This window comes from Rana temporaria, chromosome 13 (genome assembly GCF_905171775.1).
Source record: "Rana temporaria chromosome 13, aRanTem1.1, whole genome shotgun sequence".
Classification (NCBI taxonomy): domain Eukaryota; kingdom Metazoa; phylum Chordata; class Amphibia; order Anura; family Ranidae; genus Rana; species Rana temporaria.
Genome location: NC_053501.1, coordinates 26,165,798 through 26,179,084, shown reverse-complemented (window position 1 = coordinate 26,179,084; position 13,287 = coordinate 26,165,798). Strand labels below are relative to the sequence as shown.

The 13,287-nt window shown below is 45.5% G+C and overlaps 1 protein-coding gene across 3 annotated transcripts in view; it reads left to right on the top strand.

The window, feature by feature from the left end:
• TXNDC16 (thioredoxin domain containing 16) overlaps positions 1 to 13,287 on the top strand; it is a 108,420-nt gene that overhangs the window by 18,351 nt on the left and 76,782 nt on the right. For all 3 annotated transcript variants that reach the window (XM_040333837.1, XM_040333836.1, XM_040333835.1), the window contains 4 exons: positions 715 to 776; positions 4,343 to 4,417; positions 8,165 to 8,286; positions 10,497 to 10,587. In XM_040333837.1, the coding sequence (XP_040189771.1) occupies positions 715 to 776; positions 4,343 to 4,417; positions 8,165 to 8,286; positions 10,497 to 10,587 (350 nt within the window). The remainder of the gene's footprint in view (positions 1 to 714; positions 777 to 4,342; positions 4,418 to 8,164; positions 8,287 to 10,496; positions 10,588 to 13,287) is intronic.

Here is a 13,287-nt window from a genome sequence, read left to right as displayed (position 1 = left end):
CGATTAACCTAAGACAACGGTCCTTCAGATCGTTGTCCTCTGGTTAACCTGTCGTGTGTGAGAGGCTTTAGAGCTCAACATAGTCTAATATTGTAAAACATCTTAATTTATTGTAAAGTATTGCACTTGCATGGTTAAAACTTGTAAGAAAGCATGTAAAAAATGGAAGAAACGAAGACCAGTCCTCCTGCAGTAACCAAAATGTCCGACGTTCAGCCGCATATGCACGGTAGCATGTGTACGTGGCTCCGCCCTACACGTTTCTTCAGAGATGACATCGGGGGCACAGTGTATTTATTTTTTTATTGATATTTCCCCGTTTAGTATGTTGCATAAGGATTATCACTTCTTTATGGTTATAGCATAATGTATGCGCTGCGCTTTTGTTTTATTATATTTGATGTACCTGGTATCATAGGTATAAGTGTTCAGCAGCTAATATTTGTTTAAATCACTAGCGTTGTTTTTTTCTCCTTTTTTTACTTACACCGCTCTATTAGTGTATTAATAATTTATGAGCTGCAGTAATCTGTGTTTTTTTATATGTGCCTGGATGTCAGCTTTAGCTTTGAATTTATCAATGAAGTGTGTGGCACCCAGGTTCAAGGCGGTGCACAGTGCTGGAAATTGCAAGCTACTGTTTGTTTTTATTATCTGTATTTTCACTGTGATAATTCAGATGATCTGGTTTTATGTTTCCGTTTTACCGGTCAGGTTAATTGTGTGAAAGAAGACACCATCAAGTTCTGTTCAGAAGGAAATGCTTACTTCTTCAGGTAAACAATTACTTTCAATCCAGGTTATCACTGACAGCTTAGGGTCCCCCTCAACCAATCAGAGTGTCTTCCAATCATGTGATCCTTATGTTAGCGATAACAGGCATTGCATGCAGGCTGGAGGCGTCACTGGACAAAATACATTGTAGAAATCTTAAAGGATAAGTGCACTTTAAAACAAATAGGTAGATTCAGAGAGAGTTAGGCCGGCGTATCAGTAGATACGCCGACCTAACTCAGAATCTGCGCCGACCTATGTTTAAGTGTATTCTCAAACAGAGATACGCTTAAACATCTCTAAGATACGACGGCTTGCGCCGTCCTATCTTAGGTTGCAATATTTCTGCTGGCCGCTAGGTGGCGCTTCCATTGTGGTCGGCGTAGAATATGCAAATCACTAGATACGCCTATTCACGAACGTACGCCCGGCCGCCGCAGTACATTTACGCCGTTTACGTAAGAGATAGGCCGCCTAAAGTTAAAGCTGGGCCCTAGGTGGCGTAGCCAATGTTAAAGTATGGCCGCCGTTCCCGCGTCGAAATTCGAAATTTTTACGTCATTTGCGTAAGTCGTCCGTGAATAGGGATTTACGTCGTTTACGTCCACGTCGAAATCAATAGGCCAGTGCGGCGTACTTAGCCGCAATGCACACTGGGAAATGTAGGCGCCCGGCGCATGCGCTGTTTAAGAAAAACGCCAAAAGCGTCAGGTCAAGCCCCATTAACATAAAAGACTCCCCCTTAGACAAATTTGAATTAGGCGCCCTTACTCCCGCCCTCTTTAGGCTACGCCGTCGTAACTTAGCAGGTAAGTACTTTGAGAATCAAGTACTTGCCTCGCTAACTTACGGCGGCGTAGCCTAAACACGCTAAGCTACGCCGCCACGCTAAGCTACGCCGCCGCAATCTCTCAGAATCTACCTAAAAGTGCACTTATCCTTTCCCCTCCCCCCCCCTAACCTAAGGACTTTTTCACACTGATGCCTTTTGATGCGCTCCCATTGACTTAAAGCGGAAGGTGGCTTTTTGGTGTGCTTTTGAAGCAGACTTTTCAAAGTGCAGCACACTTGCAGTATGAACAGTTGCATAGGATTTAATAGGGAATATTTTAGTGTGCTTTTTGTCGCTGTGGAAAAAGGGCACCAGTGTGAAAGGAGCCTAACCCACCCTTCCCCTCCAGAGATACATACTTATCTCTATCTGACTGTTTGTTAACATCCTGTGATGTAAGTCTTCACTTCCTGGCCGCACCTGCAAGTCCCATAGACGTCTACGGGACGGGACTGCTCCAGTTTCTGGTTCTAAACCTGTGGGGATGTAATGCGCAGGCATTACCATGACACTGAAATCTTTCCCCGCTGCATGTAAACAAACAAAAAAACTTCTGTCACTGGATTGCGGTAATCTGTACATCTGTGGAGGTGAAGGGATAAGTTAGGTAAGGTCAAAAGGAGTGGGACAAAAGGGATAAACTTTGTCATTAGTCTAAATTGTAGCTGTAATTGCCGATTCTAAACCTTAATTTTTTTTATAATAAACATGTCTACTTACCTCCTTTGTACAGTGGTTTTGCACAGAACAGCCCCGACCTCTTCTGGGGTCCCCTGCCAGTGCTCCTGGTTCCTCCTCTTGGATGAATGCCTCCATAGTAAGCTGCTTGCTATGGAGTCACCTATGCAGATTCGATCCTGAGCCGCACTGCCTGCATCCTTAGATACAGACAGTCTTGACTTGGCCTTGCTCCCTCATCACAGGATTTGATGTGGATCCCACTGCTGCCTCTCTGGCCTGTGAGGAGAGACAAGGCGGAGAGAGCCACTGCTCTTGGGAACAGCACTGGACTGAGATCAGGCTCAAGCAAGTATTTAGGGGGAGCTAGGTGGGATCCTGATTTCAGAGGGCTTTTTGATTTAATGCAGAAACTACATTCGGGTAAAAATCCCTTAAAGTGGTTCTAAAGGCAGAAGTTTTTTTTTTTATCTTAATGCATTAATTCATTAGGGGAAAACCTTCTGTGTGCAGCAGCCCCCCTAATACTTACCTGAGCCCCATCTCAATCCAGCGATGTTGCAGGAGAGTTTTAGCTGTCTGAGACTCGCCCTCCTCATTGGCTGATACAGCAGCAGGTGCCATTGACTCCCACTGCTGTCGAAGTCAGAGAGCCAATTAGGAGAGAGAGAGTGGACGGGGCCAAGCCGCGGCTCCATGTCTAAATGGATACACAGAGCATCTGCTCGGCTCGGGTGCTCCCATAGCAAGCTGCTTGATGTGGAAACATTTGGCGGGAGGGATAGGCCTGGAGTACCGACGAGGGACCCGAGAAGAGGAGGATCTGGGCTGCTCTGTGCAAAACCATTACACAGAGCAGGTAAGTATAATGTGTTTGTTATTTGTAAACAAAAAAAGACTTTAATATTAGTTTAAGCCTTTAGACAATTTGACAAAAATAGAAACACAAATAATAAAAAAAAAAGGCAAAGTAGTCATAGGCCCAGATTCTCGTAGATGGGCGTAAAACTGTGCGGGCGTAACGTATCTTATTTACGTTACGCCGCCGCAAGTTTTACAGGCAAGTGCTTTATTCACAAAGAACTTGCCTGTAAAGTTGCGGCGGCGTAGCGTAAATCACCCGGCGCAAGCCCGCCTAATTCAAATTAGCCGGGTAGGGGGCGTGGAGCATTTAAATTAAGCGCGTTCCCGCGCCGAACTTACTGCGCATGCGCCATCCGGAAAATATCCCAGGGTGCATTGCTCCAAATGACGTCGCAAGGACGTCATTGGTTTCGACGTGAACGTAAATGGCGTCCAGCCCCATTCACAGACAACTTACGCAAACGACGTAAATTTTAAAATTTCGACGTGGGGACGACGGCCATACTTAATACCTCATATAGCAGGGGCAACTTTACGCCACGCAAATCTAACATAAACGTCGTAACTTCACTGCGTCGACCGCGCGTACGTTCGGGAATTTGCGTATTTTGCTAATTTGCATACTCGACTGGGAAAGCGACGGAGGCGACACCTAGCGGCAAAAAAAAAATTGCATTTAAGATCCGACAGCGTAAGAGCCTTACGCCTGTCGGATCTAATGGATATCTATGCGTAACTGATTCTAAGAATCAGTCGCACAGATACGACGGCCCAGATTAGGACTTACGACGGCGTACATTGCGTTGCGCCGGCGTAAGCCCTTTGAGAATCTGGGCCCCAGAGTTATTGTCACAATAACTGAGACATACTGATGCTTCTAAGGTCATTAAAGGACTAAGTAGCACCCAAGGTGAAAACTGCATCACTTATAGCAACCAATACACAGTTTAATATTCTAACCTCCACTAGCAACATGGCAGGTGAAACCTTGTTGGCTGCACACACTTTTATTCTACTCCTAATACATTATGGGGAATATTTATGTAACGGTTAATTTGGGATTACTAAACTTTCACTGCAGGTGAATCTTCCTGATGCTTTTTACAGCATATTTGGTGAAAACCACCTTCACTGCTTTATAAATATGCCCAGAATAATATGGTCTAACTTGATTACTATTTTTTTTTTTTTTAGGGGGACAAAACTACTAAGGGAATTCCCCACAGACACCCTGTTTGATGTCAACGCTATTGTCGCCAATGTTTTATTGTGAGTACATAAGGGGCGGACATATTTACTCATTACATAGGCAGCTCTGCCTCCTGCAAGTCTGGAGCAAGAAAGAAAGTCTGATCAGAAAGCAAATTCACACTAGTAGGAAAGCTGCCACAGCGATTTACTGCTGCGACAGCTGTGCATTGCCGGCTGTGCTAGGGGGCAGTGTGGTGCGCAATTCAGCGCACCCCCCCCCCTTTATTTTTTGGTTTTGTAAGAGCTTTATTTGAAGTGTACAAAACGTACACTTCATTCACTAACATGTCAGGCTGGTGCAATGTGATAAAATGCAGTTTATCTCAGCACAGCGACGAGCTGTATTGCAGTGTGCATGGGACACATAGGAAACAATTGTGACAGACATTTTACCATGCAGCAAAACGCCTGTCACTGCACACTGTGTGAATTGGCCCTGATGATGCAGCAGTGACTTCACTATTTTCCTCTGTGTAAGTTGGGTCATTTGTCAGCATGCTATAGTATAGAGAGACAAACACATATTTTTCTGGGTTTAAAGGCTATGTCCACCTTTTGAAATAAAAAAATAAATCACATAAAGTGCATTACGACTGCGATCATTGGATCATGGGTGTAGTGCCAGGCTACTGTGGACTTCTTCTCTTCCCTACGGACTAAGACTGGGATGCCATTATGTGCGTGTAAGGCAGGAGTCCCAATACTTTTGATAATATAGGGCCAGATCCACAGCCAGCCGCCGTAACTTAAATATTCCCATTTAAGTTACACTGCCGGAAAATTTCTACCTAAGTGCCCGATCCACAAAGCACTTACCTAGAAATTTTCGGCTGTGTAACTTAAATCCGGCCGGCGCAAGGTGTTCCTATTCAAATGGGGCGAGTCCCATTTAAATTAAGCGCGCTCCCGCGCTGGCCGTACTGCGCATGCTCACGACGTCATTTTCCCGACGTGCATTGCGCGGTTTTATGTTACGCCGAGTTTTGTGAATTGCGCCGGGTAAAAAAAGTTGCGTCGGGAAAAAAAAAGATACGGCGGGAAAAAGAAAAAAAAAAAAATAACAGCGTCGCGGGAAAGAAGGGTCTACTTTTACAAGGTGTACTAACTTTACACTTTGTAAAAGCAGCCCTAATTTTGCGTTTGCAAACTAATACTTACGGAGAAAAAACGAAGCTGAAAAGCTTCGTGGATCTCCGTAAGTGCTAATTTTTATACCCGACGCGGCATTTCGACACGAAATGCCCCCAGCGGCGGATGCGGTACTAAGATCCGGCAGTGTAAGTCCCTTACACATGTCGGATCTTCTCCCTATCTATTGGAAACTGATTCTGTGGATCAGTTCCAAAGATAAAAACAGGGATACGACGGCGTATCAGTAGATACGCCGGCGTATCCCTTTTGAGGATCTGGCCCATAGTGTATGTCCGTTTACACCTGTCTTCCTCCAACCCGGTCCGCTAATAAAAAACAGAAAGGGATCTGTCCTCTTGCGTTTAGGTGGATCGGAACGTAGTCCAGTGTAAATGGACAGTGGAACCTGTTTGCGAAAATGTAAGTTTGTTGTACTTCTGCGCTAGGACTGGGTAAATGAGCTGCTGCCCCCTGATTGGCCCCCCAAATGAGAGGTGAATTGCAAGAAATTTAATTGGTGTACAGGGTATTGGCGCTGCTTAGGTTTGCTAATTTATATGTTAGCGCTTCCGTGCCTTTTTTAATGGTATATCTTCAGTGAGACCAAAGTGTTAAAAACATTTTTTGAAAAAATATATAATGGAAAAGTGTCGGGCACCTAGATAGGGTGGGCTCATAAGATGAGTGATGATCATAAAATAATAAAGTGCGCCCTCCAATGGGCTGGTGATTACTGAATACGTGTGCACTAATGAGCTAAAATCATATGTGTTGTGGCCAATTCAGCTCACTCAATATCCCTCCTAAAGGCCTCTGAAAATGTGAAGTGTCTTTCCAAGTGATTGAAACGTTACTAGTAACAATTGTTATACATTATAGGAAAATATATATATATATATATATATATATATATATATATATATATGTATGTATCAACAATTATATATATATATGTAAATAAACAGAAAAAACAAATATCAACTCAAAAATAAATTTCTGCTTCCTCCAATGTGTGTACTGATGCACATCCAAATATAACATAAATAGTGAGTGTTCCCAGTCTGAAAAGCAAACAAACAGATTTCTCACGTGTGTACACTGGTTTGGTTCAAGTTCATGTGGTTATGCACACGTATTCAATAATCACCAGCCCATTGGAGGGCGCACTTTATTATTTTTTGATCACCAACACTCATAAAAAAGGGGACCCAGTATCACGGGAAGCTCATCTTATGAGCCCACCCTATCTAGGTGCCCGACACTTTTCCATTATATTTTTTCAAACATTTTTTTTAACACTTTGGTCTCACTGAAGATATACCATTAAAAAAGGCACGGAAGCGCTAACATATAAATTAGCAAACCTAAGCAGCGCCAATACCCTGTACACCAATTAAATTTCCTGTTTGCTAAAATGTATACCAAAAAAACAGTTACCCCCAGGGATCAGCTGACTCACACGCTGTTTACACCTAGTGCCAGGCCAGGCACTATTACATTTGAGTGTAATGGCTATTATTGCTTCTGTTTTTACTGTATTTAAAAATTATGACACTATGAGACTTTTATTAAGGCCCCTTTGCCAGCGGTATAGCCGTGGTGCCCATTGATTTCAATGGGCAGGAGTGGTATACACACCGCTCCTTCACCGCTCCAAAATGCTGCTAGCAGGACTTTTTTTTTTTTTACCGTCCTGCAAGCGCACCTATCTTTTACAGCCAAGGAAGCTGCTTCTGTTTAATCTGACATTGCCATGGTGCTGCCATGGTGTGATCAGTTATGACACCAGCCATTTGATGGTTTGACAGTTTAGTTGAGGAGACAAGCAAATGTGACAGTTAGCAATCCCGGAATTTTCAGGAGTGTGAGGCCCTGTACACACGATTGGACAAAACCGATGAAAACGGACTGAAGTTCAGTTTCATCAGTCCAAACCGACCGTGTGTGGGCCCCATCGGTCAGTTATCCTTTGGTCCAAAAATGTAGAACTTGCTTTAAAATTCAACCGATGGATGCCTAACCGATAGGTCAAAACCGATGGTTAGTACGCAAAAGCATGGGTTCAAGACCCGCGCATGCTCAGAATCAAGTCGACGCATGCTTGGAAGCATTGAACTTCATTTTCCTCTGCATGTCGTTGTGTTTTACGCCACCGCGTTGGACTCGATCGTTTTTTTAACTGATGGTGTGTAGGCACATCAGACCATCAGTCTGCTTCATCGGTTAACTGATGAAAACGGGCCTTCGGACCGTTCTCATCTGATGGACCGACCGTGTGTACAGGGCCGAACTGTTTTTTGAAACAGTTATATTCGATGGGTTTAGTTCCGCTTTATGATTTACTGCTGCTCAGGGGCTCTGGGCCTTAGCAAGATGGCGGCCTCCAGCAAGAAGAAATAGGAGCAATGCCAGAAGCAATTTACAGCACACCCCAATTTTGGTGGCATAATTATTAATGTGGAATGTATGTTCCTTGTTATTTTTATCAAGTTGTTATGGGTAACGTTCCGCTTTAAATTCTTTATCTGAAACTTGACAAGGTAAAACGGTAAAAGTGAATCAGCTTGTATGTTGGTAATGTTTTTAAATTACAATTATTTTCTCCTTTTACCTTTCTCATCCATTTTCTTTTAGTGTTTTGCTTTATAATAAAGTAAAATATATCACCTCTATATTGGAACTTCAAAACTTAGAAGATGCCATAAAAGGGAAGAAAAACTTTATTTTTGTCTACGTCCAGGCAGTGGGAACACCAGGTAATGCAAATAGTGAACAAATACAACCAATCAGATGAGTTGAAATACATACACTATATGGTCAGAATTTTATGGACATTGAACAGTCACACACACTATATGAACTTGTTAGACGTCCCGTTCCAAAGCCGGGGCCATTAATATGAAGTCCCCCCAATTAGAACCTCACATGGATTCTAACACCTAATAATTCATTTTTGAACTACCGTATTTATCGGCGTATACAGCGCGCCGGCGTATAATGCGCACCCCAAGCTTAGAAGGGAAGTTTAAGGAAAAAACTTACATTTTGGATGTCTTGCCCGGCGTCCATCGGCGGCCTTGCGCGGGGTCCGTCCAGCCTTGTCGGTGTCCGTCTGCTGTCTTGCCCGGCGTCGCGTCCATCGGCGGCCTTGTCCGGCGTCTGTCGGGTTGCAGCGTTGTGTGTTTGAGTTTGGCGCCTCGGTCGAGCTGTGAAGAGCCAGATTTCCGGTGTGTTCGGCTCCTCTAGGCTTCTCTCATCTTCTCTCGGCTCCTCTTGCGTGGCTGCGGGCGGAGCCGAGCCGAGTGCCCAGTACACTCGGCTCGGCTCTGTCTTTGTCGGCAGCGCTCTGAGACAGCGAGAATCGGCGAATAACGCGCACCCACGATTTTCCACTGATTTTAAGGGGAAAAAAGTGTGCGTTATACGCCGATAAATACGGTAATTGATCTGACTGCAATTTTACTTTAGAAAGAAAGTTTAGTTTCTGCAGCTCTTTCATCCCTGGGTTCAGTTTCTGTTTTAGCTTGAGGGGCAGTTCACACCATAGAAGCGCATTTCAAGTCATTCCAGATGCTTTTCTGCAATGCGTTCCAGTGCGTTTTTGAAGCAGTCCAGTGCGTTTTTCCCCCCTCTTTTTTCTTAAGACCCCTTTCACACTGGAGGTGTTTTTCAGGCGCTTTAGTGATAAAAATAGCGCCTGTAAAGCTCCTGAAAGAAGCCTCATCTGCAATCCCAGTGCTTTCATACTGAGGCGCTGCGCTGGCAGGACATCAAAAAAAGTCCTGTAAGCAGCTTCTTTGCAGCGCTTTGGGAGCGTTGAATACACCGCTCCTAAAGCGCCCCTTCCTATTGAAATCAATGGGAAGTGCTTGCTAAGCACCTTGGCAGCGGCTCTTTGTGGGCGCTTTTAACCCTTTATTTGGCCACTAGCAGGGGTTAAAAGAACCCTGCTAGTGCTTGAAGTTTTAGCGGCGTTTTACCAGCATTTTTCGGGTGCTGGCATTGTGAAAGGGCTCAAAACCTAAATAGGGACATGTGTGTTCCAGTGCGTTCCGGTGAATTTTTGATGCTTTTTACAGCATTCCAGTACAGTCCAGTGCAGGAAAATGCAACATCTTCTACTTTTTTCTGGAACACGAATGCACTGGAACTGCAAGCACTGGTGTGAACTATCCCATTTAAGTGGTTGTAAGCCCTTATAAACACACTTTTTCCTACAGGTAAGCCTATAATAAGGCTTACCTGTAGCTACCCTGTATATCTCCTAAACCTGCACGGGTTAGGAGATATCCCCCTGTATTTGCATGTGCCGATGTAATCAGGGACATGCGGCACGCGCACTGAAGCAATGGGACGTACGTGCCGTTGCTTTCAGTGACTGTGTCGTTACCGGCAGGTCCCGCACACAGGCGCTGTAGTGAAGTTATCGTGTCTCTGGCCAATCACAGCACCAGATACACGGAAGCAACCCCCGGGATGACATGTCGCCGGCCGGTGCTGTGTCGGGCACCGCAGCGGGGGCTTCAATCCAAAGTGAGTATTACATAATGAGCTAGTATGCTATTTACAAAAGTGGGTTTACAACCACTTTAAAGACCAAATAACCTACTTTCCATGCATTTTTGATGCAGAAAAAGAAACCGCACAGGACTGCATTTCCGGCTGGGTAGGGGGCAGTGTGGTGCATGATTTAGCACATTGCACTGTCCCTTTTTTTTGTACCAGCTTTATTTGAAGTGTACAAAATGCGCCCTTCATTCACTGCAGTATCAGGCAGTGCGATGCGCTGTGCTGCCTGACATTGCAGTGCTATTCAGGTCGCAGCACGCTGTGTTGCAGTGTGAATGGGTCACATAGAAAACAATTGTTTTCTGTGTGTCCCTGTGGTGACACGTTTTACCATGCAGTATAATATCTGTCACCTCAGTGTGACTTGGCCCTTATTGTTCATCTGTTCTTCTTTCAGAGCATCGGTCAGTGATGGAAGCAGTTTTCATACACGGGTCAAACCACCAGTTTGTTCTGACTACAGAATCCAGTTTATTGAAGAGTATGAGGTATGCACGTTTTTTTACTGAAAATTTTTATGAATATCATTGGAAATTTCTTTGAGATTTCACCATTTTTAACAAAATGCATTGGAATGAGTGGGAAAGCCAAATTAAAGCTGAACTCCTGCCTTCCCCCAGGGCTGGACTGGGACAGAAATTTGGCCCTGGACTTCATCCAGACTGGCCCACTTTGACAGGTCTCTCCCCTGGCCGCCAGACAACTTCCGCACCCCCCCCCCCCCCCAGCCACCCAAGCTCCCCCCTCTCTACCTTCACTAGCCACTAGCCTTTCTACTTTATTAGAGTAGAACGGCTGGTACTGGTACTCTTATAGGCAGTACCAGTGGAGAAGCTAGACATTATTTCACCCGTAGCAAAGAATCAGTTTGGTGCCCCCCCCTTAAGGGACAGATTAGGCAGAAGTGAGAAACTCCCAGGCCATAGCTGTTGAGTCAGCTGTCTGTCCCCTCCCCCCCATGCTCCTCTGTCATCCCCCCTGCTCCTCTGGTCCTCCCCTGCTTCTTTGTTCCCCCCAGGTGAGCGCTGCCGGGAGGGAGAGATAGAGGAGTGGAGGGGGGCGGCAGTCCACTGTCACTGAAGCCGGCCCACCGAGCCATCGGCCCACCGGGAAACTCCCTTTAGTCCCAATGGCCAGTCCATCCCTGCCTTCCCCCCAGTTTTATACAGTTGTGCAGGCTCCTCCTTTGTACTGAAAATGCTTATTTCTGATTTCACTGCACACTGTGAGCTTCTCACAATGGGAATTAAAAGCTGCAGCAAGACAGATAGGGCCAGATTCACAAAAGGGATACGCAGGCGTATCTGCTGATAAGCCGTCGTATCCCTGTTTCTATCTATGCGGCTGATTCATAGAATCAGTTACGCATAGATATCCCTAAGATCCGACAGGTGTAATTGTTTTACACTGTCGGATCTTAGGATGCAGTACCTCGGCCGCCGATGGGGGGAGTTCGCGTCGTAAACCAGCGTCGGGTATGCAAATTAGGAGTTACGGCGCATCCACAATGGTTTTTCGCGTTCGCTACGTCGCCGCTAGTCAAGTTTCCCGTCGCAAAGTTACACTTTTTTTTTGGTGCCTTAACTTTAGTCAGCAAGTGTATTGCTGTCTAAAGTATGGCCGTCGTTCCCGCGTGGAAATTTAAAAATCAACATCGTTTGCGTAAGCCGTCCGGGAATACGGAAGTACGCTACGCGCGTCGCCGTTCAAAAAAATTACGTCACGGCGCGCAAAGCACGGCGGGAGTTCGGAAACGGAGCATGCGCGGTAGGTCCGGCGCGGGCGCGCGCCTAATTTAAATGGCACACGCCCATTTAAATTGGCCCGCCTTACGCCGGAGGCCGCGGGCGTAGTTTTCATCGCAAGTGCTTGGTGAATCAGGCACTTGCGATGAAAAATTGCGGCGGTGTAACTTATCTAGGATAAGTTACGCCGCCGCGATTCTACGTGAATCTGGCCCATAGAGCCCACCTCATTTTCTGTCTGGAGGATATACAGCATCATCTATCCTGATTGTTCCTGGTCCATCTCTTTCATTCACTGAATTTCAGTTTTTGAAACTATGGAGGCTCAGCATCGCACGTGGGTGTTATTTAGGGTGGTCTGCATGTACAGTAAATACAGCCTTCCCAACTGACACCCACCTATTAAGACATTTTTATATTTGCATAATTCCTGTTAACTACTTGCCGACCAGCCACCGTCATTTTACGGCGGCAGGTCGGCTCCCCTGCGCGAGAGCCCGTAGTAATACATAAAACCTGGCCTGTTAGTGGTCCCTGAGGACAGGATTGATGACCGCTGGTTTAGCTGATACCTGATTCTGTATATAGAAATGGCATCAATATCCTATTGAGTCCAGCCATTTTCCATTCTATATTAGCCCTGATGAAGGGGGGTTGTCTAAACCTCAGAAACGTGTTGGTTTTCTTTTTTGCCAATTTCAGTAAAACTTTTCTGGACTCTGTTATCTTTTGTGTGGTGTATTCACTGCTTTCTACAAACGTTAGTTTCTTTTTTTCTTTTTATTACCACTTCAGTAAACTCTAGCGAGAGACTTATTCAGTATTTTTATTCATTTATTGTCTCCATCTCAGTTTTACATCATCAAGGTATTTTTCCAAGACTTTACTTTTATTCTTTTATTAAAAAAAAAATTAAATATTAAAATCGAATTACCGTATTTATCGGGGTATTGCGCGCTCCGGCGTATAGCGCGCACCCCTAATGTGGACCCGCATTCCTGTAAAAAAAACATTTTAGTACTTACAGTTTTGGTGTCTTGCGCGGCGGCCTCGTCGGGTCCGGCATCCGCCTGCAGCTTCGGTGGTGTCCTCCTCGTCGGGTCCGGCGTCCATCTGCGGCTTCGGTGGTGTCCTCGTCGGGTCCGGCGTCCGTCTGTGGCTTCGGTGGTGTCCTCCTCGTCGGGTCCGGCGTCCGTCTGCGGCTTCAGTGGTGTCCTCCCGGGTTCTCCCGCGCTGTTACCCGTCGAATCGCCGCTTCCCACGCTCAGTTTGAATGCCTGCATACAGGGCCGGCCTTAGGTGTTCAGGCGCCCTGTGCGAGCTAATCTTGTGGCGCCCCCCCCCCCCATCTTCACCCCCTCGCCCCCTGGTCACCTAAACATACACAAAGAGAAAAAAAATATTTGTAACAAATAATTTGTTTTAATAAACAAACAGACAATT